Raw genomic sequence first — 26,639 nt, forward strand, 5'->3', positions numbered from 1 at the left:
CATGTGAATCTACAACGATACTCTGAAAAGCAGATGCTTACAGGGTAAGTTAAATTATTCTTTTGAGGTACAGGCTAAGCTCCAAGCAGCAAATTACTATTTAAGCTTGTCTCCACAGCATTCAGTCAGAGGCAGAGAAATCAACTTCTTTCCAAAGTGGCCTTCTATAACTGACAAGTGTACTAAAACTAGTCAAGTTGAGATATTGTACAGTTATACAAAAAAATGATGGAACAAAACAAACATCCTACAAAAAATATTCTTGAAAGATGCAGTAGAAAAGGTACTATTACAGGAACACGACACTAGAGTGTACTAGATACAACTTTTAATTCCCAAGTATGACTAAACACTATCTAGCTGCAGTTTTATCAAACTACAGAGCTTGCAGAAGATGGCTTCAGGAAACGATTCCCTTCTTGGAAAAGAGATTATCTTGCAATGATAAACGTCTAGATGCATATTTCCAAATCCCAGTGCTTCCAGCACATGGTAAATACCCATGTTTGTAACAAAGGGTGTCATAACAATTAACATGTCTTCCCTTTGCCATAAAGGCTTCTCTGAGAATGTTAAGTACAATCCTAGCGTCACACACTCTATAAACAGGAAACACCATATTTTCAAGTTCTACTGCTGCATTTCTTTCTCTCCTCTGCATGGTCTCCTTCCCTGGTATTTTAGATGTCCGGAGCAGGTCCGTCCAGTATTGCTGAAGGCTGTCTGATTTAGTGACTGGCTGTCACGGTTACCATGAGCCCTGCCCCAGTCACTGACATCAACTTTCCCTGTAACCTGTTGCTTCATAGATTTGGAGCATCTCCCACTGAAGGTCTCACACCTGCATCCGTTTTCAGGGTGGGGGAGGGGTGCAATGTGAGCAGTGTTGGCTGCCCTGCATCCAGTCAGCCATTGGTGATCATGTCACCCACCTACCCCCCTCACTGTCTCTAATGTGGAGTGTGGGGTCAGTGCACTCCTGCGCTGCAGCCCTGCACCAGAATGGATAATGACTGCCTTGGGTTCACAGGTCATATCGGTCAACAGACCGATTAGGATTCCTCGTTAGGTTGACTCCATGTTTCATTAGGGCCCTTGATTCTCCATTGTAGATCTTCTGGAGACAGTCATTTGGGCCTGTTGAATCTTATCTTCAGCTAGATTGAAACAAACTGATTGAATGTTGATAGTAAAAATTCATTCTTACCCACCCTAATTGATGCCACCATTCTCTGCAGATTACATTTAATCCTTTTATCCTATCAATATTTCACTTTCTACTTTGAAGAGATGACCTGAACATGAAATTATTTGAGACTCTGCTCTACTGTACAATCCTATTTAATGTCTCTTAGTAACCTAGGAGCAAGATTAATTTTGTGGATTTGGTGATTATGCAATGTGTAGGAAAGTGGACTGAATGTATGTAATGGTTCCTGTATTCTACAGGTTTATACCTATTTTCTCTACCTTTGATAAATTGGTTAATTAATCACAAGTGGAATTTGGTGCTCCCATTGAAAATGTGGTCAATTTAATCTTTTAGTAAATATGTTCATAAGCTATACTCTACTGCTTTTCTTGTATCAATGTAACTACTGAAACAAATGATTCATGTTAAACTATGTGAAGTGCTCTAATGCAGTCCTGAAACTGATCTCGTATAACCTGCTGTATGCCGATTAAAACTTCTTTGTGAGGCACTCTGAAAGCCTTAGTCCTGTCAGCGCTGAATAAAGCTGCAAAAAATATATGCGTGTATATAGGCTTACAGTAGTAGCAGTGCACTAGACATGGTACTATTCCTTTATGGCAGAATCTGTCTGTTATTGCTTAAATTAACTCTCACCAATTGGAGAGATCATGCAACTATAGGCACTTAATTAGCTAGGATTCACTGAGGTGAAGTATCCTCCAATTCCAGAAAAAATGAATGCCTTCTAGAATGGTGTAGGAAGCTGACTCTATATGGTGCACTAAAGAAGTACACTGTGCAGAGAGTCCAGTGGGTCCCCAATTGGTTTGTGGAGGCAAAAGTAGAAAGGACTAATGCTCGATTTTGTGGTAGTGTGGGAGGCAAAAGTAGAAAGGACTAATGCTCTATTTTGTGGTAGTGTGGGTGAGCAGTTAGGCTTATCAAAGGGAAGTGCTAAGCATTTGTTGTACTCAGTGGCAATAAATGAGACGCATTCAAAGAATAAGCCCATGACCAAATTAGAAAAATTACTTATTATATATTTTCAAACCCAAAAATTTAATCAGGTAAGCACTTTTTCAAGCATAAATACTTTTTAGTTTAAAAAATCCAAACTTAGTGCAATTTTCAGAGTTTTCTCAATGTTTTCCTATGGAGGGAAACAATGTTCAGCAAACACAGGGTTAACCACCTACGAGGCCAATCTCTGAGTTAAGTACCAGGCACTGATCAGAACCACACCAGCATGTTACTCTGTGCCGCACTGGCGCAGCTGGGTGCAAGGGTGCATTAAGGTGTCTAGTGTCCTGGGGGAGTTTAGTCCTTATGAAGACAGGCTACTGGCTCTTGCTAGGAAGCCAGTTGGGAACAACAAGCAGGTAGGTTTTGGACTTGGGGTGCCTGGGGATGTAGGTGCAGAGGTCACTTAGGGTGTCGAATCTTTGCGGTACTGGAGGCTGCAGAACTATTTCTTGAGATTTTGTGACAAAGCAGAACCGCTGCTCGCGGGAGTCTTGTGTCTTTATGGAAGGTAGGCATTCCTCTTGGGTTTCTTGGAGGTTCAGCTGCAGGACAAGTCTTTTTTGGCAGTGTCTAGGTCAGCAGGCTGGAGCGGCTGATTCAAAGTCAGCTTCTTTTCCTCTTCTGCCATATCCTTTCACACTACTTATGTTGTGCTCAGTCAAGCCAAGGAGTGCCCTGACTTGAGTCTGGGGAGTTGTAGCTATCCAGACCAGAATTGTCTGGATCTTGGCTTGTAGTGATTGATCTTGTCCTACCTACAATGTGGCCCGCATATAAACATGGTCCTGCCTTATCTGGCATTTGCTTGCCTTGATAGTGAGGCCTCCCTTTCGCAGAGCCTCAAGTCTTGTCCTTGAGATGCTCAGGCACGTAGGGACACTGTTGGTCCACTTAGCTGTCTGGCTTGGGTGAAATGGTGCTTTTAGGAGTCTGGTCACCGTGCAGGAGATACTCTGGTTTGGAGGGTGCCTGCAGAAGGAGGCTGCAGGCAATGACTAAGTCCAATCTGGCCAAAACCAAGGGTGGGCTCAGCTCCAGAGTCTCAGGACTCAGTGGGCACCCTCACCTCCTTTGGACACAATCTCTGGGGCTTGGGTGCAGTGGTACTTTGAGTTCGGTTGCTGTGGTCAGAGACTTAATCTGAATCTTGGTGACCTAGTGAAGAGGGGAAACAGGGCAGTGGGGCCATTCTCCTAAATGGCCATGTGGATCCTAACCTCCCCCATCTGCTCTTGTGCTGTTGGAGTCTGGATATGGCGACCAACAATCCTTGGTTGCTGCAAGGTGTCCAGTACCCCAGGTATGTGTGCAGAGAACCTCCGGGTGTGAGAGTAGCGTCTTGTGACTTCCCTGAAGTGAAAGGGCTGACCTCATAGGCTCCAAGCAATCTACTCCTGGCTCATTGTTGTCTTGGAGGGCCAGATAGCCAACAGATCAGAGCACCAGGCTTTAATTGTGCCTTCAGATGCAGGGAATCGGCTCTGCTGCTCCAAGGGAGGTCTTTCCTGGTTGTTCAGGTGCTGGGCAGTCCTTCAAGGGTTTTGGGGAGTGTGTCCAGCTCTTGGCGAAGTGGGCCCAATGATGTCAAGTGCAAGCTTCCTAGTAAGGTTTTGTCTCGATCTTCAGGTACAGGTTTTCAGTTTTCGCTCTCTTCGGGGTCAAACTGGTCTGTGGTGGCAGGCTGGTCAATACCAGTCAGCAAACACACCAGTGGACTAGTAAGTTTCATGGGGCACCTTTTTAAAGTGCCCTCTGGCTGCATGTCATAATACATCCAATACTATCATCAGTATGGATTTTTAAGACTAATAGCTTGATACTAAACACCACTATTTTCTGTGCAGCTGTCAGGATGGTGGGCCACTCGTGCTGGCCAGTGCCCAGTACATGCTTTAAGATGGCTGCCCGGTCACTTGCAATGTCTAGTGTAAAGAAATGGCTCCCTGTTGCAGTTACCCCCCACTTTTTGCCTGATACTGATGCTGACTTGACTGAGAAGTGTGCTGGGACCCTGCTAACCAGGCCCCAGCACCAGTGTTCTTTCACCTAAAATGTACCATTGATCCCACAATTGGCACACCCTGGCATCCAGATAAGTCCCTTGTAACTGGTACCTCTGGTACCAAGGGCCCTGATGCCAGGGAAGGTCTCTAAGGGCTGCAGCATGCATTATGCCACCCTAGAGACCCCTCACTCAGCACAGCCACACTGCTTACAAGCCTGTGTGTGCTAGTGAGAACAAAATGAGTAAGTCGACATGGCACTCCCCTCAGGGTGCCATGCCAGCCTCTCACTGCCTATGCAGTATAGATAAGACACCCCTCTAGCAGGCCTTACAGCCCTAAGGCAGGGTGCACTATACCATAGGTGAGGGTACCAGTGCGTGAGCATGGTACCCCTACAGTGTCTAAACAAAACCTTAGACATTGTAAGTGCAGGGTAGCCATAAGAGTATATGGTCTGGGAGTTTGTCAAACACGAACTCCACAGCACCATAATGGCTACACTGAAAACTGGGAAGTTTGGTATCAAACTTCTCAGCACAATAAATGCACACTGATGCCAGTGTACATTTTATTGTAAAATACACCACAGAGGGCACCTTAGAGGTGCCCCCTGAAACTTAACCGACTATCTGTGTAGGCTGACTAGTTTTAGCAGCCTGCCACAAACCGAGACATGTTGCTGGCCCCATGGGGAGAGTGCCTTTGTCACTCTGAGGCCAGTAACAAAGCCTGCACTGGGTGGAGATGCTAACACCTCTCCCAGGCAGGAATTGTCACACCTGGCGGTGAGCCTCAAAGGCTCACCTCCTTTGTGCCAACCCAGCAGGACACTCCAGCTAGTGGAGTTGCCCGCCCCCTCCGGCCAGGCCCCACTTTTGGCGGCAAGGCCGGAGAAAATAATGAGAATAACAAGGAGGAGTCACTGGCCAGTCAGGACAGCCCCTAAGGTGTCCTGAGCTGAGGTGACTCTAACTTTTAGAAATCCTCCATCTTGCAGATGGAGGATTCCCCCAATAGGGTTAGGATTGTGACCCCCTCCCCTTGGGAGGAGGCACAAAGAGGGTGTACCCACCCTCAGGGCTAGTAGCCATTGGCTACTAACCCCCAGACCTAAACACGCCCTTAAATTTAGTATTTAAGGGCTACCCTGAACCCTAGAAAATTAGATTCCTGCAACAAGAAGAAGGACTGCCCAGCTGAAAACCCCTGCAGCGGAAGACCAGAAGACGACAACTGCCTTGGCTCCAGAAACTCACCGGCCTGTCTCCTGCCTTCCAAAGATCCTGCTCCAGCGACGCCTTCCGAAGGGACCAGCGACCTCGACATCCTCTGAGGACTGCCCCTGCTTCGAAAAGACAAGAAACTCCCGAGGACAGCGGACCTGCTCCAAGAAAAGCTGCAACTTTGTTTCCAGCAACTTTAAAGATCCCTGCAAGCTCCCCGCAAGAAGCGTGAGACTTGCAACACTGCACCCGGCGACCCCGACTCGGCTGGTGGCGATCCAACACCTCAGGAGGGACCCCAGGACTACTCTGATACTGTGAGTACCAAAACCTGTCCCCCCTGAGCCCCCACAGCGCCGCCTGCAGAGGGAATCCCGAGGCTTCCCCTGACCGCGACTCTTTGAACCTAAAGTCCCGACGCCTGGGAGAGACCCTGCACCCGCAGCCCCCAGGACCTGAAGGACCGGACTTTCACTGGAGGAGTGACCCCCAGGAGTCCCTCTCCCTCGCCCAAGTGGAGGTTTCCCCGAGGAATCCCCCCCTTGCCTGCCTGCAGCGCTGAAGAGATCCCGAGATCTCTCATAGACTAACATTGAAAACCCGACGCTTGTTTCTACACTGCACCCGGCCGCCCCCGCGCTGCTGAGGGTGAAATTTCTGTGTGGACTTGTGTCCCCCCCGGTGCCCTACAAAACCCCCCTGGTCTGCCCTCCGAAGACGCGGGTACTTACCTGCAAGCAGACCGGAACCGGGGCACCCCCTTCTCTCCATTCTAGCCTATGTGTTTTGGGCACCACTTTGAACTCTGCACCTGACCGGCCCTGAGCTGCTGGTGTGGTGACTTTGGGGTTGCCCTGAACCCCCAACGGTGGGCTACCTGGGACCAAGAACTGAACCCTGTAAGTGTCTTACTTACCTGGTAAAACTAATCAAAACTTACCTCCCCTAGGAACTGTGAAAATTGCACTAAGTGTCCACTTTTAAAACAGCTATTTGTCAATAACTTGAAAAGTATACATGCAATTTTGATGATTTGAAGTTCCTAAAGTACTTACCTGCAATACCTTTCGAATGAGATATTACATGTAGAATTTGAACCTGTGGTTCTTAAAATAAACTAAGAAAAGATATTTTTCTATATAAAAACCTATTGGCTGGATTTGTTTCTGAGTGTGTGTACCTCATTTATTGGCTATGTGTATGTACAACAAATGCTTAACACTACTCCTTGGATAAGCCTACTGCTCGACCACACTACCACAAAATAGAGCATTAGTATTATCTATTTTTACCACTATTTTACCTCTAAGGGGAACCCTTGGACTCTGTGCATGCTATTCCTTACTTTGAAATAGCACATACAGAGCCAACTTCCTACATTGGTGGATCAGCGGTGGGGTACAAGACTTTGCATTTGCTGGACTACTCAGCCAATACCTGATCACACGACAAATTCCAAAATTGTCATTAGAAATTGATTTTTGCAATTTGAAAAGTTTTCTAAATTCTTAAAAGACCTGCTAGGGCCTTGTGTTAGATCCTGTTTAGCATTTCTTTTAGAGTTTAAAAGTTTGTAAAAGTTTGAATTAGATTCTAGAACCAGTTGTAGATTCTTAAAAAGTATTCCAACTTTTAGAAGCAAAATGTCTAGCACAGATGTGACTGTGGTGGAACTCGACACCACACCTTACCTCCATCTTAAGATGAGGGAGCTAAGGTCACTCTGTAAAATAAAGAAAATAACAATGGGCCCCAAACCTACCAAAATACAGCTCCAGGAGCTTTTGGCAGAGTTTGAAAAGGCCAACCCCTCTGAGGGTAGCAACTCAGAGGAAGAGGATAGTGACTTGGAGGAAAATTCCCCCCTACCAGTCCTATCTAGGGAGAACAGGGTCCCTCAAACCCTGACTCCAAAAATAATAGTCAGAGATGCTGGTTCCCTCACAGGAGAGACCAACACCTCTGAAATCACTGAGGATAACTCCAGTGAAGATGACCCCCTGTTAGCCAGGATGGTCAAAAGATTGGCTTTGGAAAAGCAGCTCCTAGCCATAGAAAGGGAAAGAAAAGAGATGGGCCTAGGTCCCATCGATGGTGGCAGCAACTTAAATAGGGTCAGAGATTCTCCTGACATCCTAAAAATCCCCAAAGGGATTGTAACCAAATATGAAGATGGTGATGACATCACCAAATGGTTCACAGCTTTTGAGAGGGCTTGTGTAACCAGAAAAGTAAACAGATCTCACTGGGGTGCTCTCCTTTGGGAAATGTTCACTGGAAAGTGTAGGGATAGACTCCTCACACTCTCTGGAAAAGATGCAGAATCTTATGACCTCATGAAGGGTACCCTGATTGAGGGCTTTGGATTCTCCACTGAGGAGTATAGAATTAGATTCAGGGGGGCTCAAAAATCCTCGAGCCAGACCTGGGTTGACTTTGTAGACTACTCAGTGAAAACACTAGATGGTTGGTTAACTGGGAATGAAGTGTGTGACTATGTTGGGCTTTATAATTTGTTTATGAAAGAACACATTTTAAGTAACTGCTTCAATGAAAAGTTGCATCAGTATCTGGTAGACCTAGGTCCAATTTCTCCCCAAGAATTGGGAAAGAAGGCAGACCACTGGGTCAAGACTAGGGTAACCAAAACTTCCACTGGGGGTGACCAAAAGAAAGGGGTTACAAAAACTCCCCAGGAGAAAGTGGGTGACACTAGAAACAAAGAAAAAGAGTCCTCTGTAGTCCCCCAAAAACCAGAACAGGTGGGTGGGCCCCAAGACACAACCCAAAACAAAGGTGGGTACCAGGGTAAGAACTGGGATGCCACTAAGGCATGGTGCCACAACTGTAAACAGTCTGGGCACCACACCAAGGACACTTCTTGTCCCAAAAACAAACCCCAGAACAAAATTCCAGGGGTAACCAGTGTAGCCATTGGAGATGACTCCTCAGATGAGGAGGTCTTCATAGCTTTCAACTGGAAAATGGGCCCAACAGGTGAGTTGGAGATTCCAGAGGGAAGTAGACACTTCCACCACCTACAGGTGAATGGAATCCCAGCCACTGCCCTGAGAGACACTTGTGCCAGTCACACTATTGTGCATGACAGGCTGGTGCTCTCAAACCAGTACATCCCAGGTGAGATGGCCAGAGTAAGAGTTAGCCCAGACAGGGTCACTAATAGGCCTGTGGCTCTTGTGCCCATAGAAGTGGGTGGAACTTTTAGCTGGAGAAGGGTGGTAGTCAGTACAGACCTCCCCCTTGATTGTCTCCTTGGAAATGACTACCCAGAGGTTAGTCAGAGCCTAAGAGAAAAACTGGTCCAGGGCCAGTCCTCTCCCAAGGATTCTGGAGTGCCTGCCTCTGCAGTAAATGCAAGTAGGCCCCAGAAGAAAAAGAAAAGGAAACAGAGTAGGAAAGGTGGACAACCTTTAGCCAAGGTTCCAGCAAGCCAAGGAGATTCTGCTCCAGTAGGGGGGAACTCCAAAAATGGCTCTGATAAAGTCCAACCTGACCCACAAGAAGTCCTGGCTAGTCAGGCAACTGTTAAGCCTGAGTGGGTGGCCCCTCAGCTAACAGAAGAAAGAGTGGAAGAAGGGTGTTTACTACAAGATGTGGTAACCCCCCACTCTAATACAGCAGACAGGCACCCTGAACCCAAAGAAGCCTGTAACTTAGCCCCTTCCCTTGTAGGTGAAGAGCTAAAGGTGTGGTTCTGGGCACTGACAGCTGTCAGTGGCCTCTGCTGGGTGTTAGCCTTTATGGCTGCACTATCCTTGGCATGGTGGTCTGACCCCATGCCAAATAACAAGTTAGGCCCCCTGACCCTGTTGGTCATGGTGGGGTTACTCCAGCTCTGGGTAACCTCTTTGGGTAAGCTAGGGGTGACCCTGGCTAAGATAAGATTAGCAGAGGTGGATACCTCTGACCTCAAAATAAAGAGAATGGGTAAAGACATACAAAGCACAGACAAGAGGCAGTTCAGACTAGGTCCTATCACTGTGGAAGTGGGTCAGTTCCCCAGAGGGAATGACCTGAACAGGAGGATGTAAGGCAGAGTAGGCCCTGCAACAAACCAGCCATTTCCTCTACTCTTCCTCGCCTGACAGACTAGGAAGACTCTTCCAGCGTTGGCTGAGTCTCCTGGCCTGTGGGCTGGGGGGGGCTTGTGTAAAGAAATGGCTCCCTGTTGCAGTTACCCCCCACTTTTTGCCTGATACTGATGCTGACTTGACTGAGAAGTGTGCTGGGACCCTGCTAACCAGGCCCCAGCACCAGTGTTCTTTCACCTAAAATGTACCATTGATCCCACAATTGGCACACCCTGGCATCCAGATAAGTCCCTTGTAACTGGTACCTCTGGTACCAAGGGCCCTGATGCCAGGGAAGGTCTCTAAGGGCTGCAGCATGCATTATGCCACCCTAGAGACCCCTCACTCAGCACAGCCACACTGCTTACAAGCCTGTGTGTGCTAGTGAGAACAAAATGAGTAAGTCGACATGGCACTCCCCTCAGGGTGCCATGCCAGCCTCTCACTGCCTATGCAGTATAGATAAGACACCCCTCTAGCAGGCCTTACAGCCCTAAGGCAGGGTGCACTATACCATAGGTGAGGGTACCAGTGCGTGAGCATGGTACCCCTACAGTGTCTAAACAAAACCTTAGACATTGTAAGTGCAGGGTAGCCATAAGAGTATATGGTCTGGGAGTTTGTCAAACACGAACTCCACAGCACCATAATGGCTACACTGAAAACTGGGAAGTTTGGTATCAAACTTCTCAGCACAATAAATGCACACTGATGCCAGTGTACATTTTATTGTAAAATACACCACAGAGGGCACCTTAGAGGTGCCCCCTGAAACTTAACCGACTATCTGTGTAGGCTGACTAGTTTTAGCAGCCTGCCACAAACCGAGACATGTTGCTGGCCCCATGGGGAGAGTGCCTTTGTCACTCTGAGGCCAGTAACAAAGCCTGCACTGGGTGGAGATGCTAACACCTCTCCCAGGCAGGAATTGTCACACCTGGCGGTGAGCCTCAAAGGCTCACCTCCTTTGTGCCAACCCAGCAGGACACTCCAGCTAGTGGAGTTGCCCGCCCCCTCCGGCCAGGCCCCACTTTTGGCGGCAAGGCCGGAGAAAATAATGAGAATAACAAGGAGGAGTCACTGGCCAGTCAGGACAGCCCCTAAGGTGTCCTGAGCTGAGGTGACTCTAACTTTTAGAAATCCTCCATCTTGCAGATGGAGGATTCCCCCAATAGGGTTAGGATTGTGACCCCCTCCCCTTGGGAGGAGGCACAAAGAGGGTGTACCCACCCTCAGGGCTAGTAGCCATTGGCTACTAACCCCCAGACCTAAACACGCCCTTAAATTTAGTATTTAAGGGCTACCCTGAACCCTAGAAAATTAGATTCCTGCAACAAGAAGAAGGACTGCCCAGCTGAAAACCCCTGCAGCGGAAGACCAGAAGACGACAACTGCCTTGGCTCCAGAAACTCACCGGCCTGTCTCCTGCCTTCCAAAGATCCTGCTCCAGCGACGCCTTCCGAAGGGACCAGCGACCTCGACATCCTCTGAGGACTGCCCCTGCTTCGAAAAGACAAGAAACTCCCGAGGACAGCGGACCTGCTCCAAGAAAAGCTGCAACTTTGTTTCCAGCAACTTTAAAGATCCCTGCAAGCTCCCCGCAAGAAGCGTGAGACTTGCAACACTGCACCCGGCGACCCCGACTCGGCTGGTGGCGATCCAACACCTCAGGAGGGACCCCAGGACTACTCTGATACTGTGAGTACCAAAACCTGTCCCCCCTGAGCCCCCACAGCGCCGCCTGCAGAGGGAATCCCGAGGCTTCCCCTGACCGCGACTCTTTGAACCTAAAGTCCCGACGCCTGGGAGAGACCCTGCACCCGCAGCCCCCAGGACCTGAAGGACCGGACTTTCACTGGAGGAGTGACCCCCAGGAGTCCCTCTCCCTCGCCCAAGTGGAGGTTTCCCCGAGGAATCCCCCCCTTGCCTGCCTGCAGCGCTGAAGAGATCCCGAGATCTCTCATAGACTAACATTGAAAACCCGACGCTTGTTTCTACACTGCACCCGGCCGCCCCCGCGCTGCTGAGGGTGAAATTTCTGTGTGGACTTGTGTCCCCCCCGGTGCCCTACAAAACCCCCCTGGTCTGCCCTCCGAAGACGCGGGTACTTACCTGCAAGCAGACCGGAACCGGGGCACCCCCTTCTCTCCATTCTAGCCTATGTGTTTTGGGCACCACTTTGAACTCTGCACCTGACCGGCCCTGAGCTGCTGGTGTGGTGACTTTGGGGTTGCCCTGAACCCCCAACGGTGGGCTACCTGGGACCAAGAACTGAACCCTGTAAGTGTCTTACTTACCTGGTAAAACTAATCAAAACTTACCTCCCCTAGGAACTGTGAAAATTGCACTAAGTGTCCACTTTTAAAACAGCTATTTGTCAATAACTTGAAAAGTATACATGCAATTTTGATGATTTGAAGTTCCTAAAGTACTTACCTGCAATACCTTTCGAATGAGATATTACATGTAGAATTTGAACCTGTGGTTCTTAAAATAAACTAAGAAAAGATATTTTTCTATATAAAAACCTATTGGCTGGATTTGTTTCTGAGTGTGTGTACCTCATTTATTGGCTATGTGTATGTACAACAAATGCTTAACACTACTCCTTGGATAAGCCTACTGCTCGACCACACTACCACAAAATAGAGCATTAGTATTATCTATTTTTACCACTATTTTACCTCTAAGGGGAACCCTTGGACTCTGTGCATGCTATTCCTTACTTTGAAATAGCACATACAGAGCCAACTTCCTACATCTAGGAATAGAACTAGATATCACAGGGGCATATCGCCTCATGCAGCTATGTCCTCACATGTATTATAATGTACCTGTCCTAGGGCTCTTAAAGCCTGCTCTAGTGGTGACTTAAATATAGTCCAGGCAGTTACTTTAGCATGGCACACGAGTGCCATGTCCTATTTCCACTCGGGGTTTGCATCATGACACGTAGTCTGATTGCAGACTGTGCAATTTGGGTAGTACAGGATATCCTGCAGCCTTTAGGGACCCTTTTTAGTGCCCATGCCCTAGGCACCGGGGTTACCATTTTCTAGGGACTTAACTGGGGTGCTAAAGTCATGTGCCAATTGGGAAAAAATCGGACCTACTTTGTTTTGAGGAAAGCGCACTGAGGCCTGATTAGCAGGCCTCAGTGCACGGTCAGTCAAAAATCAGCATATAAGGGGCAAGAAGTGGAGGGCATCTGCAAAGAAAGCAAGTTTCCTGCAGGCCTGTCTGCTATTTAGCCCCCCGAGGCAATCGAAGAAGGTGGGATCCTCAGAATTGGGCCCATAGCAATTTACTAATATGATAGCAGTCTACTCCAGTCTGCCCCCCACATAATTAAGTAGGGGTCTTGGGTGTCCTTTAATGGGTGCCCTGGGATATATGCTACGCCTTTCTGGATCAGTATAACGTGCTCTCGTGTAGGACTATATGGAGTATTGCTTCTGTGTCGCCCATCGAGCAGCAAACTATGTACTGAAATTCTGTTAGGTGTGTTTCAAGAAAGTGTTAAAGGTAAGTAACTTTCTTACCTAAACACCTCTGCTTATACTTGTCTTCACCATAATGTTGACAAAGCATGTTTGTCTGGCAGGAGCTCGAAGAGCAGCTTGAGGAGGAGGAGGCTGCCAGGCAGAAGCTACAGCTGGAAAAAGTCACCTCTGAGTCGAAGCTGAAGAAGGCAGAGGAAGAGTTGATTGTGCTGGAAGATCAGAACTTGAAGCTTGGCAAGGTGAGCTGTGTCCTTAATAGTGTGGATGAGTTGTGCCTGCGTGCCCTTAATATTTCATCTTGCCCATGTTGCTCTCATCACTGCAGGAGAAGAAACTGATGGAAGACCGGATTGCTGAATTCACTACCAACTTGGCTGAGGAGGAAGAGAAATCTAAGAGCCTAGCCAAGCTGAAGAACAAGCACGAGACCATGATAACTGAGCTAGAGGGTAAGTCATAGTGCATCGCACGGGCTCCCCATGATGGACTGCTCAGAGTTTGCCAGCAAAAGAGAAGCAGTGACCAGAGTTCACTCCCTTTACATGAATACAACTAAATGTGCAAACTGGTGACTCCCCTTAAGTTGCAACTTCCATTGACCCAAAGAAGCAGCACCACATATGTTTTGTGCATGGGGTGGTCTGTGTCTGACAGCCCATCAGATTTGGCCTTTGGGCCATTCAGAATAACATTCTGGCACTAGCAAAGCATCTGCCAGAAATGGGCATGTTTTGCAAATCTGTTATGCAGGTTGTATCAAGTCCATGAATGGAAAATAAATCTCCTAGTACTTAATAAATGCTTTCAGTGACGAGACACGCCTGCAGTCTGTTTGCTACTGCACAGAGGATAAAATTCTGCTCCAGGTTGCCCCGTCTAAAGTTCATGGGCAATGCATTATAGATCAGCAGGTCAGGAAAATGTGTCTAGTTTTCCTGCCCTGCCTCTGATTCAATTCATAGAGTACCAAATGCAAATATAGAAGCCATTATTCATGTGGCAACGTCTTCAGCGAGGCGGCCATGGTATTCCACATTGCTTGAAGTGTCAGTACAACACCCAGACCTCATAATTACCTGAACCTAGCAATCTGGTGTAGGAGGCTGGATCAGTTTACAGAGTACACCTATGGTGTGGCACCCTATAAAGAGTCCAGGCAACCATTAGTGGTAGTGAATAGGTGTCCAGATAGCAAAAGCTCTCTAGGGGTAGCTGAGGCAAGCAGCTAAAGCTTTTCCAGGAGGAATGTAAAGCAGTTGCAATACTACAGTAGTCGGACAGTAACTCATTCACAAGAAACAACCACACAAGTGTTGCAAAAATAAAGGAGACTTAATTACAGCACTATTACTAGACTAGCATGTGTGTATCTCCCTTTTGGCGAGATTTACCCCATCCTTCAGTGCAGGACTGACTGGTCTGTGCCAGCCTGCCACTGAGAGACTAGTTTCTGACCCCCTGAGGTGAGTGTAGGAAGTTGGCTCTGTATGCACTATTTCAAAGTAAGGAATAGTATGCACAGAGTCCAAGGGTTCCCCTTAGAGGTAAGATAGTGGCAAAAAGAGATAATACTAATGCTCTATTTTGTGGTAGTGTGGTCGAGCAGTAGGCTTATCAAAGGAGTAGTGTTAAGCATTTGTTGTACATACACACAGGCAATAAATGAGGAACACACACTCAGGGACAATTCCAGGCCAATAGGTTTTTTGTAAAGAAAAATATATTTTCTCAGTTTATTTTAAGAACCACAGGTTCAAATTCTACATGTAATACTTTGCATGAAAGGTATTGCAGGTAAGTACTTTAGGAACTTTGAATAATCACAATAGCATATATCCTTTTCAAATAAAACACATATAGCTATTTTAAAACTAGACACTTAGTGCAATTTTCACAGTTCCTGGGGGAGGTAAGTTATTGTTAGTTCTTGCAGGTAAGTAAACCATCTACGGGGTTCAAGTTTGGGTCCAAGGTAGCCCACCGTTGGGGGTTCAGAGCAACCCCAAAGTTACCACACCAGCAGCTCAGGGCCGGTCAGGTGCAGAGTTCAAAGTGGTGCCCAAAACACACAGGCTTCAATGGAGAAGGGGGTGCCCTGGTTCCAGTCTGCCAGCAGGTAAGTACCCACGTCTTCGGAGGGCAGACCAGGGGGGTTTTGTAGGGCACCGGGGGGGACACAAGTCAGCACAGAAAGTACACCCTCAGCAGCACGGGGGCGGCCGGGTGCAGTGTGCAAACACACTTCGGGTTTTCAATAGGTTTCAATGGGAGACCAAGGGGGTCTCTTCAGCGGTGCAGGGAGGGGCTCCTCGGGGTAGCCATCACCTGGGCAAGGGAGAGGGCCTCCTGGGGGTCACTCCTGCACTGGAGTTCCGATCCTTCAGGTCCTGGGGGCTGTGGGTGCAGGGTCTTTTCCAGGCGTCGGGATTTTGGATTCAGACAGTCGCGTTCAGGGGGAGCCTCTGGATTCCCTCTGCAGGCGTCGCTGTGGGGGCTCAGGGGGGGACAACTTTGGTTACTCAGTCTTGGAGTCGCCGGGGGGTCCTCCCTGTAGCGTTGTTTCTTCACCAGTCGAGTCTGGGTCGCCGGGTGCAGTGTTGCAAGTCTCACGCTTCTGGCGGGAGTTGCAGGGGTCTTTTAAAGTTGCTCCTCTGGAAACAAAGTTGCAGTCTTTGTTGAACAGGGCCGCTGTTCTCGGGAGTTTCTTGGTCCTTTTAGAGCAGGGCAGTCCTCTGAGGATTCAGAGGTCGCTGGTCCTGGGGAAAGCGTCACTGGAGCAGTTTTCTTCCGAAGGGGGGAGACAGGCCGGTAGGGCTGGGGTCAAAGCAGTTGGTGTCTCCGTCTTCTCTGCAGGGTTTTTCAGCTCAGCAGACCTCTTCTTTAGGTTGCAGGAATCTGAGTTCCTAGGTTCAGGGGAGCCCCTAAATACAGAATTTAGGGGTGTGTTTAGGTCAGGGAGGGCAGTAGCCAATGGCTACTAGCCCTGAGGGTGGCTACACCCTCTTTGTGCCTCCTCCCAAGGGGAGGGGGGTCACATTCCTATCCCTATTGGGGGGGATCCTCCATCTGCAAGATGGAGGATTCCTAAAAGTCAGTCACTTCAGCTCAGGTTGCCTTAGGGGCTGTCCTGACTGGTCAGTGACTCCTCCTTGTTTTTCTCATTATCTCCTCTGGCCTTGCCGCCAAAAGTGGGGCCGTGGCCGGAGGGGGCGGGCAACTCCACTAGCTGGAATGCCCTGTGGTGCTGGAACAAAGGGGGTGAGCCTTTGAGGCTCACCGCCAGGTGTTACAGCTCCTGCCTGGGGGAGGTGATAGCATCTCCACCCAGTGCCGGCTTTGTTACTAGCCACATAGTGACAAAGGCATTCTCCCCATGTGGCCAGCAACATGTCTTGAGTGTGGCATGCTGCTAGAACCAGTCAGCCTACACAGGTAGTTGGTTAAGGTTTCAGGGGGCACCTCTAAGGTGCCCTCTGGGGTGTATTTAACAATAAAATGTACACTGGCATCAGTGTGCATTTATTGTGCTGAGAAGTTTGATACCAAACTTCCCAGTTTTCAGTGTAGCCATTATGGTGCTGTGGAGTTCGTGTTTGACAGACTCCCAGACCATATACTCTTATGGCTACCCTGCACTTACAATATCTAAGGTTTGGCTTAGACACTGTAGGGGCACAGTGCTCATGCACTGGTGCCCTCACCCATGGTATAGTGCACCCTGCCTTAGGGCTGTAAGGCCTGCTAGAGGGGTGACTTATCTATACTGCATAGGCAGTGTGAGGTTGGCATGGCACCCTGAGGGGAGTGCCATGTCGACTTACTCGTTTTGTCCTCACCAGCACACACAAGCTGGCAAGCAGTGTGTCTGTGCTGAGTGAGGGGTCCCCAGGGTGGCATAAGATATGCTGCAGCCCTTAGATACCTTTCCTGGCCTCAGGGCCCTTGGTACCAGGCGTACCAGTTACAAGGGACTTACCTGGATGCAAGGGTGTGCCAATTGTGTGAACAAAAGTACAGGTTAGGGAAAGAACACTGGTGCTGGGGCCTGGATAGTAGGCCTCAGCACACTTTCAATTCAAAACATAGCAGCAGCAAAGGCAAAACATCAGGGGGTAACCATGCCAAGGAGGCATTTCCTTAGAGAGCCTTTGTGATATCTGGGGCCAATAAAGCCTGCACTGGGTGGAGGTGTTTCACACATTCTCCCCCCCCCCAAGCAGGAACTGTAACACCTAGCACTGAGCCTCAGGATTTGTGTTACAATGCCCCAGAGTACTCCAGCTAGTTGAGATGTTGCCAAAAGTGGGGCTTTGTGCAGGGGCTGGGCAAGTCCAGATGGATAATTAGGAAAAACAAGGAGTCCCCACCTCAGCTAGGACCACCCCGAAGGTGTCCAATGCTGAAGTGACCACCTCCTTGCAGAATCCTCCATCTTGGTTTGGAGGACAGGGACCAATAGCGTTAGCACTGTGCCCCATCCCCAAAGGGAGTGGGCACAGAAAGGGTGTAGCCACCCTCAGGGACAGTAGCCATTGGCTACTGCCCTCTGACCCCTTAGAATGTCCCTAAATCTTGCATTTAAGGGCTCCCTGAACCAAGCTAGTCCGATTCCTGACGACCTCAAGAAAGGACCGCTGAGCTGAAAACCCCACAAAGACCAACATTGACTCGACCGCAGCCCTTTCGGCCTGTCCCCTGCTTCAAAGAACCTGCAGAACCAGCAATCCCTGAAAAACCTCCAGAGGACTGCCTGCATCAGGCTCAAGAAACTCCAGTAGACAGCGGCCCTGTCCAAAAGAAACTGCTTCTAAAGGACTTCCCCCCCCCCCCCCCCCCCCCCCCTCACTCCAGAAGCATGAGACCGAACCACTTTGCCCCAATGCTCACAGCTTGGTTCCAGGTGGTCCAACCAACCAGAGGACCCCCAGGCAACAGCGACCAAGAGCCCACCCTGGGTTGACCTCTCCACCCCTCCACAACACATGCAGAGGGAATCCGAAGGACACCCCTGTCCGTGGCTGCCCTGGACAAATATCTGTCACCTGGAGAAGCACTGCATCCGCAGCCTCCAGACTCAAAACTGACCACCGGTGCAGCAACTATCAACAGGTGGCCCTCTTCCCCGTCTGACTGGGTGTGCCTGAGACACCCCCCTGGACCTCGCCTGCAGCGCCTGAGTGACCCCCGGGGTCCCCTCATAGCTTTATTAGAAACCTGACTGCCTGTTTGCAACCTGCACCCGGCTGCCCAGTGCCGCTGAGGGTGTGGGATTTGGTGCCTACTTGGGCCCCCTCCAGTGCTCCCCTAATTCCCTCCCTCGGTCTTCCCTCCGAGCCACAGGTACTTACTCTGGGACGGCAGACCCCACCAGCCTGTCCATGCTGTCTTGAGGTGCCTGCGGATGCAGGGGAGTGACTCCTTTTACTCCAAGAGGGACTCCTTCTTGCTTCCTGGTGCAAACAGAGACCTTGTGACACTGGAGGATGCACATCCTTGGATGTTGTAGAATTCTTGCAGGATCCAGAGGAACCATGTTGTAGTGGGATCCTTACCACCAGAAGCACACATTTCGGTTCCAAAGCAGACTAGCAGTAGTTCCAGAGGCCAGGAGCAGATGTCTTGCAGAGTTCCTTGTTGAGATACTCAACAAATTTGAGGACCCACCCACGGGGCAGCCATTATGTAACTCTGAAAGGGGGTTGGTCACTCTGAAGTGACCCACTAATCGGAGTGGGTCATGGTCATCTACCCTGCCTAACCAGCCAGATGCTCCCAGGGGGTCTCTGCCCATCTGGTTTCTAAGATGACATCATCAAATGGCCACCTGGCAGGGCTCTGTGCCTCCCTAGGGGAAGAAGCTAGACAGGGGGGGTGGTCACTTCCCTGTCCTTTGTGTAGTTGTGCGCCAGAGCAGAACTGGTGCGAACCAAATTATGCAAGGAGGGCACCAAATGTGCCCTTCAAAGCAGTCTGGTGGCACTCAGAGGCCATACCACCCTAGCCTTTAAACACCTAATAGACAGGGGAAGGTGGTGACACCTCTCCCTTTCCGGAATTAATTTGTTCTCCCTCTCTGGCTTGAGCCAGGATCACCAGCAGGAGAGCAGAACAGTGTCTGGGGGTCAGCAGCAGCGTGGTCTGACAGTTAGGCCCCTTAAGGCTGCACAGGCAGAACTGGGGAATCCTCTAAGGAACTCCCAGAGTACATGGTGACATGCAACTAACACTGGAATTGGGGTAGTTGCATGATTCCAATAGGTTTGATACCAAACATGTCTCTGTGCAAAGAAGCCATTATGTATTTGGACCACTCGTGTTGACCACCGTCCTACATACCTTAAGATGGCTTCCCAACACTTAGTCCAGGAACTGGCCAGGGGTCTGTAGGGGCACCGTGCTCATGCAGGGATGCCCTCACGCTTGGACATGCACCCTGCCCTTGGGCTGCATGGCCTACCAGAGGGGATTACTTAGTGTCTAAGTGCAGTGACCTGGTTCTGTGGTGAAAGGGTGCATGCACCATTTCACGTAGGCTGCAGTTGCAGGCCTTCAGACAGTTTGCATGGGCTCCAATTGGTGGCACGATACATGCTGCAGCCCATGGGGGGTGGAGGGGGACCCTTGGTGTACCTATGCTCTGGGTACTTAAATACCATATATTAGGCACTTACATGGGGGCACCAGTATGCCAGTTGTGGGTGTAAAGTTTACCAGCAACCACATTTAGAGGAGACCGCATATTCTCTGTAGTACTAGTTAGCAGGATCACAGTGAACTGCAGTCTATACACACTGATATCAGACACTATGTGGGGGTAACTGTGCTAGAAAGATAACACTTTCCTACAGCTGCTCAGAATTAACCCTACTTCCCTTCCTTAGGTGGTCTTAGCTTTTAAACTGAACCAGACTGTAGAGCTCCTTGTCTTTTTCCCACAGCCAGACTCTGACTTCTAAGGCGGAGAGGACTCTGATAAAAGTTATTTCGTATGTACTACATTAAAAGTACCAAGCCATTTCAAAGCAAATCAACTATATGTAGCCTTTGCTCAGCCTCGCAAGGGCCGACTCATACCTAAAGTGGACATTGCCAGATGGATAGTGTAGGAAGTTGGCTCTGTATGCACTATTTCAAAGTAAGGAATAGTATGCACAGAGTCCAAGGGTTCTCCTTCGAGGTAAGATAGTGGCAAAAAGAGATCATTCTAATGCTCTAGTCGCCGGGGAGTCATCCCTGTGGTGTGTGTTCTCCAAGTCAAGCCGGGGGCGTCGGGTGCAGAGTGCAAAGTCTCACGCTTCCGGCGGGAAACGTGTGTTTCAAAGTTGCTTCTTTGTTGCAAAGTTGCAGTCTTTGGTGAACAGAACCACTGTCCTCTAGATGCAGGATAGTCCTCTGAGGCTTCAGAGGTTGCTGGACCCTGGGAACGTGTCGCTGGAGCAGTGTCTTTAGAATTGGGGAGACAGGCCGGTAGAGCTGGGGCCAAAGCAGTTGGTGTCTCCGTCTTCTCTGCAGGTTTTTCAGTTCAGCAGTCCTCTTCTTAGGTTGCAGGAATCTAGTTTCCTAGGTTCTGGGGTGCCCCTAAATACTGAATTTAGGGGTGTTTAGGTCTGGGAGGGCAGTAGCCAATGGCTACTCACCTTGAGGGTGGGTACACCCTCTTTGTGCTTCCTCCCTGAGGGGAGGGGGGCACATCCCTATTCCTATTGGGGGAATCCTCCTTCTACAAGATGGAGGATTTCTAAAAGTCAGTCACCTCAGCTCAGGACACCTTAGGGGCTGGCCTGACTGGGGGGTGGTGACTCCTTGTTTTTCTCATTATCTCCCCTGGACTTGCTGCCAAAAGTGGGGGCTGTCTCCAGGGGGCGGGAATCTCCACTAGCTGGAGTGCCCTGGGGCATTGTAACACGAGGCTCACTGCTAGGTGTTACAGTTCCTGCAGGGGGGGAGGTGTGAAGCACCTCCACCCAGAGCAGGCTTTTGTTTCTGTCCCCAGAGAGCACAAAGGCCCTCACCACATGGGGTCAGAAACTAGTCTCTCAGCAGCAGGCTGGCACAGACCAGTCAGTCCTGCACGGAACAATTGGGTAAAATACAGGGGAATCTCTAAGATGCCCTCTGTGTGCATTTATTAATAAATCCAACACTGGTATCAGTGTGGGTTTATTATTCTGAGAAGTTTGATACCAAACTTCCCAGTATTCAGTGTAGCCATTATGGTGCTGTGGAGTTTGTGCATGACAGACTCCCAGACCATATACTCTTATGGCTACCCTGCACTTACGATGTCTAAGGTTTTGATTAGACACTGTAGGGGCATAGTGCTCATGCACCTATGCCCTCACCTGGGGTATAGTGCACCCTGCCTTAGGGCTGTAAGGCCTGCTAGAGTGGTGACTTACCTATGCCACAGGCAGTGTGAGGTTGGCATGGCACCCTGAGGGGAGTGCCATGTCGACTTAGTCATTTTCTCCCCACCAGCACACACAAGCTGGCAAGCAGGGTGTCTGTGCTGAGTGAGGGGTCCCTAGGGTGGCATAAGACATGCTGCAGCCCTTCGAGACCTTCCCTGGCATCAGGGCCCTTTTACAGTTACAAGGGACTTACCTGGGTGCCAGGGTTGTGCCAATTGTGGAGACAATGGTACATTTTAGGTGAAAGAACACTGGTGCTGGTGCTGGGGCCTGGTTAGCAGGGTCCCAGCACACTTATCAGTCAAGTCAGCATCAGTATCGGGATAAAAATGGGGGGTAACTGCAACAGGGAGCCATTTCTTTACACATAGTCAAGTGAATCCAAATTTGCTGCCATAATGCCCTCCTCTGTACCCCAGGTGCCCCCTATATGCAAGGATGATATGACCAAGGCATTCCTGGGAAACATTCCCATAGCTGACACATGCAAATCAGCTACTTAGTCAGCCCCACCAGCATTCACTTAGCATTACTGTGTATTTCCTAACCAGATAGCAAGCAATGGTTGGCCAGACTGTCTTGAGACCTCATTTGATGTTTGCGTTATCCACACATTATGCAGGCTACTCCTTTACAGATGCTTTGAATGAAAAGTATTTTCAGTTACATATCCTGTGCAGCATTCAGTGTTTTTTATATTCCATGAGGATGGCAAACTTTTTTTTCCAGACCGATTTGGACACATTTACCCTTTCACCCAGAATATGTGCACCACTTTATTGGACAAATTACAAAGAAGACACCGAAATTCTTGTTTTCAGTTTGACTGTCATACTCTTGCTTTTGGTCCCCTTTAGTTTCTTGTATCTGAGTTCATTGCCACCTTGTGGATGGTTAAGGAACAGGTCAGTACTGAAGCAAGTCTCTTGTTTCCCAAGCATGTAGCCTACCAGTTTAAAAAAAAAAAGAAAAAAAAAAAAAAAGGGGCCCTGTGTAGACATGGCTTTCTTGGGGTTGAAAATTACCCCCTCCAACTGATGCCACTCCTTTCCACCACCTTACTTTGTACCTGCTTACATTTTCCTTCTGCCTCCCTTGGGCAGATTTGCTAGCTGTTGAATTATACCAGCATTTTCACCTTGTGTTCTTTCATCTCATATCCTACAAATTCATCTGTGTTCCTTCCAGAGTCCATCTATATGCTCAAAGTATGCTATACAGAGGCCCTGTGGTTACAGTGGGGGCTGGTGGTGTCACTAATTTTGGCTTGCATTATTTATTACAGACCAGTTTTCACCCCAGCTTCTCCTCTTCCAGCTCTGGTTCTGCTCCCTCCCTCCCTCAGTAGGCATTGTATTTTGATAAACCCATGCTTTGTCTATTCACATAGAACGACTCCGAAGAGAGGAGAAACAGCGCCAGGAGCTAGAGAAGACTCGGCGGAAGATGGAAGGTGATTCCACTGACCTCCACGATCAGATTGCGGAGTTGCAAGCGCAGATTGCTGAGCTCAAGATGCAGCTTGCTAAGAAAGAAGAGGAACTACAGGCGGCCCTTGCCAGGTAAGGTCTTCTCCAACGTAACTTAGTCATCATTGCAAATATTTGGAATAACGGAGTATTGTATACCCGCGCTGTCAGGTGTGCTTACTTGTTCTGATTCAAATGATAGTTGTGCCCACTCCCCTTTAGGGTTGGGAAATGGAGGTCGAGAAAGGACTCAGCTATTTTGGTGCACTCTAGAAGTCTAATATCGTACACAATCATCTGCTTCACTGTGATTTCAGATGCAGTCTCACCATCCTTCTAGTTATTGGCTTTGGGTGTTTTTTAGTACAAAACTGCTGAGCTTTTCAGAAAACCCGTCACCCAGTGGAGTTTGGTTGCCTTGCGCTTGGAAACTCATTTAAAATTGATATTGCCAAACTACCCCTTAAAGTGTACCACTATAATAAATATAGGTCGTATCTCTAAAGGAGTCTAAGCATTAACCCATATAATGGTTTGTGGGTCACTTTCAGTTTAGTGCTTTTTCAGATTACTTGTTTAAAGATAATGTAATTCTAAATGTTGGCGATGCTCAGGATTTTTAGTAGCTGCTTCATCCTTTGGCAGCTTGTGTCGTCAAGTATTTCTTCAACATGCATGGGTAAAAATGGACAGACCACCTGGGTCTCTGTTAGCTCGTGTTGCAGGTGCAATCATTTACTTTAAGGCATGGTACTCTTCACTCAGGAGAGGAGCTGCATCTGATAACGCAGTTACTCCTCACTGGCAGTGTCCCCTCTTAGGAGGGGTGCAAGATCCCATTTTGCGGTTCACTTTTGGTATAAATTGTCTTCTGGGGAAGACATCAATAATTGAGATGCTATCAATCCTCAGTTGCTCTGTTCCCTGTGAGGGGAGCAAGATTCAATGGGTTTTTCTGCATTTTAGTCCAATACGCAGGAAATTCTGAGCTTTTGATCTTTGTTGACAGAATGGAGGAGGAGGCTGGGCAGAAGAACATGGCTATCAAGAAGATTCGTGAGCTGGAGACCCAGATCAGTGAGCTCCAAGAAGACCTGGATTCAGAGCGTGCTGCCCGCAATAAAGCAGAGAAGCAGAAGCGTGACTTGGGGGAAGAGCTGGAGGCCCTCAAGACCGAGCTGGAAGACACCCTGGACACCACAGCCGCTCAGCAGGAACTCAGGTAGGGGAATGTGCTGGGCACTCTCACAAAGTGGGGGTGGTTGTTACACTAACAGGCTTGGTGATACTTGTGAAGAAATGTGGGGCCTCCTTTCTCCCTATGACTTCATTAACCAGGGCACCTTATTTACCAGGACCAAGCGTGAGCAAGAAGTGACTCAGCTGAAGAAGACCCTTGATGATGAGGCCAAGACACATGAGGCACAAATCCAAGAGATCCGTCAGAAGCACTCGCAGGCAGTTGAAGAGCTATCTGAGCAGCTGGAGCAAACTAAGCGGGTGAGCGAACCTCTGCCAGGGTGAGCATGGTGCAGAGGAGACTGTCATGATGCAGGGTTCACAGAATTATGGTGGGTGGTCATTAATTTGGTGGTGCACTCATTTAAGAGATGGGTTAGGTCAATTAAAATTGATCCATGGTCTTTCTACAACCCTTACTTACTTAAGCTTATTCTTAACAAAATAATTCCCAGACCCATCCATCTGTCAGCATTTTTGTGTTCTGTGTACCCCACGTTGGAAGTTTCTAATTGTGGGTCCTTTACTTGCCACCTATACCCTGCTCCCTATCTCTCTGCTTTCAGTTTGAGTCTGGTCATCTGTATCTAATGGATGCCTTCTTTTGTTTTCTGACGTGAAGCTGAAAGGAAACCTTGAAAAGGCCAAGCAGGCCCTGGAGGCAGAACGCAATGAGTTGACAACTGAGGTGAAGGCTCTGCTGCAAGGCAGGGGAGACTCTGAGCACAAGAGGAAGAAAGTTGAGACCCAGCTGCAGGAACTGCAGGTCAAATTCTCAGATGGCGAGAGGATCCGTGCAGAGTTGGCAGAGAAGGCCAACCGGATGCAGGTGAGTGGCCGTTGTCATCTTAGAAAATTAGTATTTTTAAACAGAACTGGAGTGCTCGCTTTGCAATGTGTGGTATGGAATTAGTTGGGCACAGGACTGTAGTTTCTGCTAGAATGGTGGTGAGTGCTGACCTAGTGTGCTGTGATGAGGGTTGTAGTTTAGAACATAGTCTCTTAATTAAGATCGTTCTGAGCTTATTGTGATCGTGTTTGTTCTGCAGGTGGAGCTCGACAATCTCACTGGTCTCCTGACTCAGTCCGACAGCAAGTCCATCAAGATGGCCAAAGACTTCTCCACACTGGAGTCACAGCTACAGGACACACAGGTGAGCTGGACAGGCTAGGCCTGTTCATAAACTAGAGATGTGTTCACAGGTTCACTTACAATGCTAATAAGCCTTGCCAACAATTTCTTGCCATGGTCTATCCTAGACTCCATGCAAGGCAGGCTGTGTAGGGGTGAGTTTGTTGCAAGATGCATTGTTTAGTCTCCTGATCCTTCCTTTCTTGTCCATGAGCAGGAGCTTCTTCAGGAGGAGACACGGCAGAAGCTGGGGCTCAGCACTAAGGTGAAGCAGATGGATGAAGAGATGCACAACTTGCGTGAGCAGCTTGAGGAAGAGGAGGAGGCCAAGCGGAACTGTACCAAGCAGATTACAACTTTGCAGTCTCAGGTGCAGTGCATATAAGATGCATGTTAACGTGCTGCTGTTGCACCATGTGTCTATGCTGAGCAGGCTGGAACCATGATATACATTGTAGTGCTAAGCTTCAGCCTTGTTGTAGGGTCATGCAGAATTCATATATGCCACAAAGAAGCACCTTCCTTTAGGGTGGAAGTTCTGTACTTCACTAGTTTAGGGCTTTCCAGGTGCAAACTCTAGCATGCAGCTCACTGGAAGATGAGACTTTAAAGAGGGTGAATTTGGCTCACTAGGCATCAAACCTTGCTTTTACTATACAGTGAATCCTTTCTGGTCTCTTTGAAATCTTTTGTTGGATATATTAACTGGTGTGCCCACATGCAAGCTTTCTGTGCTGTTGAACACCTTTTTCACGCATGGCTTGACTGAACATTCTTCTTTCTATCATCTTAACTAAACTCCTCCATCTAGTGCTGCTTGTTAAATTATCCCTCACACTATCATTTTCCCTTTTATAACTTCTTGCAATTTTTATTATTGTTGCTTTGATCACTTCCTTTTTAGGACATTCTTTGAAGGCTTACTTCACCATAAATGTTTCGTCTCAAATTGTCCCCTTCTAACTCTTCCTCCTTCGATAATCTGCCTGTTCCTGCAGATGGCTGACATGAAACGGAGGATGGACGAGGGCCTAGGATCTCTGGACACAGTAGAAGAGTCAAAGAAGAAGCTGCAAAAGGACTTGGAGAGCATCAACCAGCGCTTCGAGGAGAAGGCAGCTGCTTACGACAAGCTGGAGAAGACCAAGACACGCCTGCAGCAGGAGCTAGATGATCTAGCTGTGGACCTGGATCACCAGCGCCAGATTGTGTCCAACCTTGAAAAAAAGCAGAAGAAGTTTGACCAGGTGTGTGCACATGTTGGGGTGTGGAAACATTTGTAGGTGCTGGTCACTGTCTGAGGTGTGTTGTGGGTTGGTTGAGGTAGTGTAAAATGTGTGACTGAAC

The 26,639-nt window shown here is 48.6% G+C and overlaps 1 protein-coding gene across 2 annotated transcripts in view; it reads left to right on the forward strand.

Moving 5' to 3' along the window:
- The window catches only part of MYH9 (myosin heavy chain 9), a 359,655-nt gene that overhangs the window by 179,295 nt on the left and 153,721 nt on the right, over nt 1-26,639 (forward strand). For both annotated transcript variants that reach the window (XM_069231188.1, XM_069231189.1), the window contains exons 23-31: nt 13,143-13,280; nt 13,367-13,490; nt 22,843-23,014; nt 23,931-24,143; nt 24,277-24,421; nt 24,783-24,989; nt 25,210-25,314; nt 25,510-25,662; nt 26,291-26,539. In XM_069231188.1, coding sequence (XP_069087289.1) covers nt 13,143-13,280; nt 13,367-13,490; nt 22,843-23,014; nt 23,931-24,143; nt 24,277-24,421; nt 24,783-24,989; nt 25,210-25,314; nt 25,510-25,662; nt 26,291-26,539 — 1,506 coding nt within the window. The remainder of the gene's footprint in view (nt 1-13,142; nt 13,281-13,366; nt 13,491-22,842; nt 23,015-23,930; nt 24,144-24,276; nt 24,422-24,782; nt 24,990-25,209; nt 25,315-25,509; nt 25,663-26,290; nt 26,540-26,639) is intronic.

The sequence above is a fragment of the Pleurodeles waltl genome, chromosome 4_2, assembly GCF_031143425.1.
Source record: "Pleurodeles waltl isolate 20211129_DDA chromosome 4_2, aPleWal1.hap1.20221129, whole genome shotgun sequence".
Lineage (NCBI taxonomy): Eukaryota > Metazoa > Chordata > Amphibia > Caudata > Salamandridae > Pleurodeles > Pleurodeles waltl.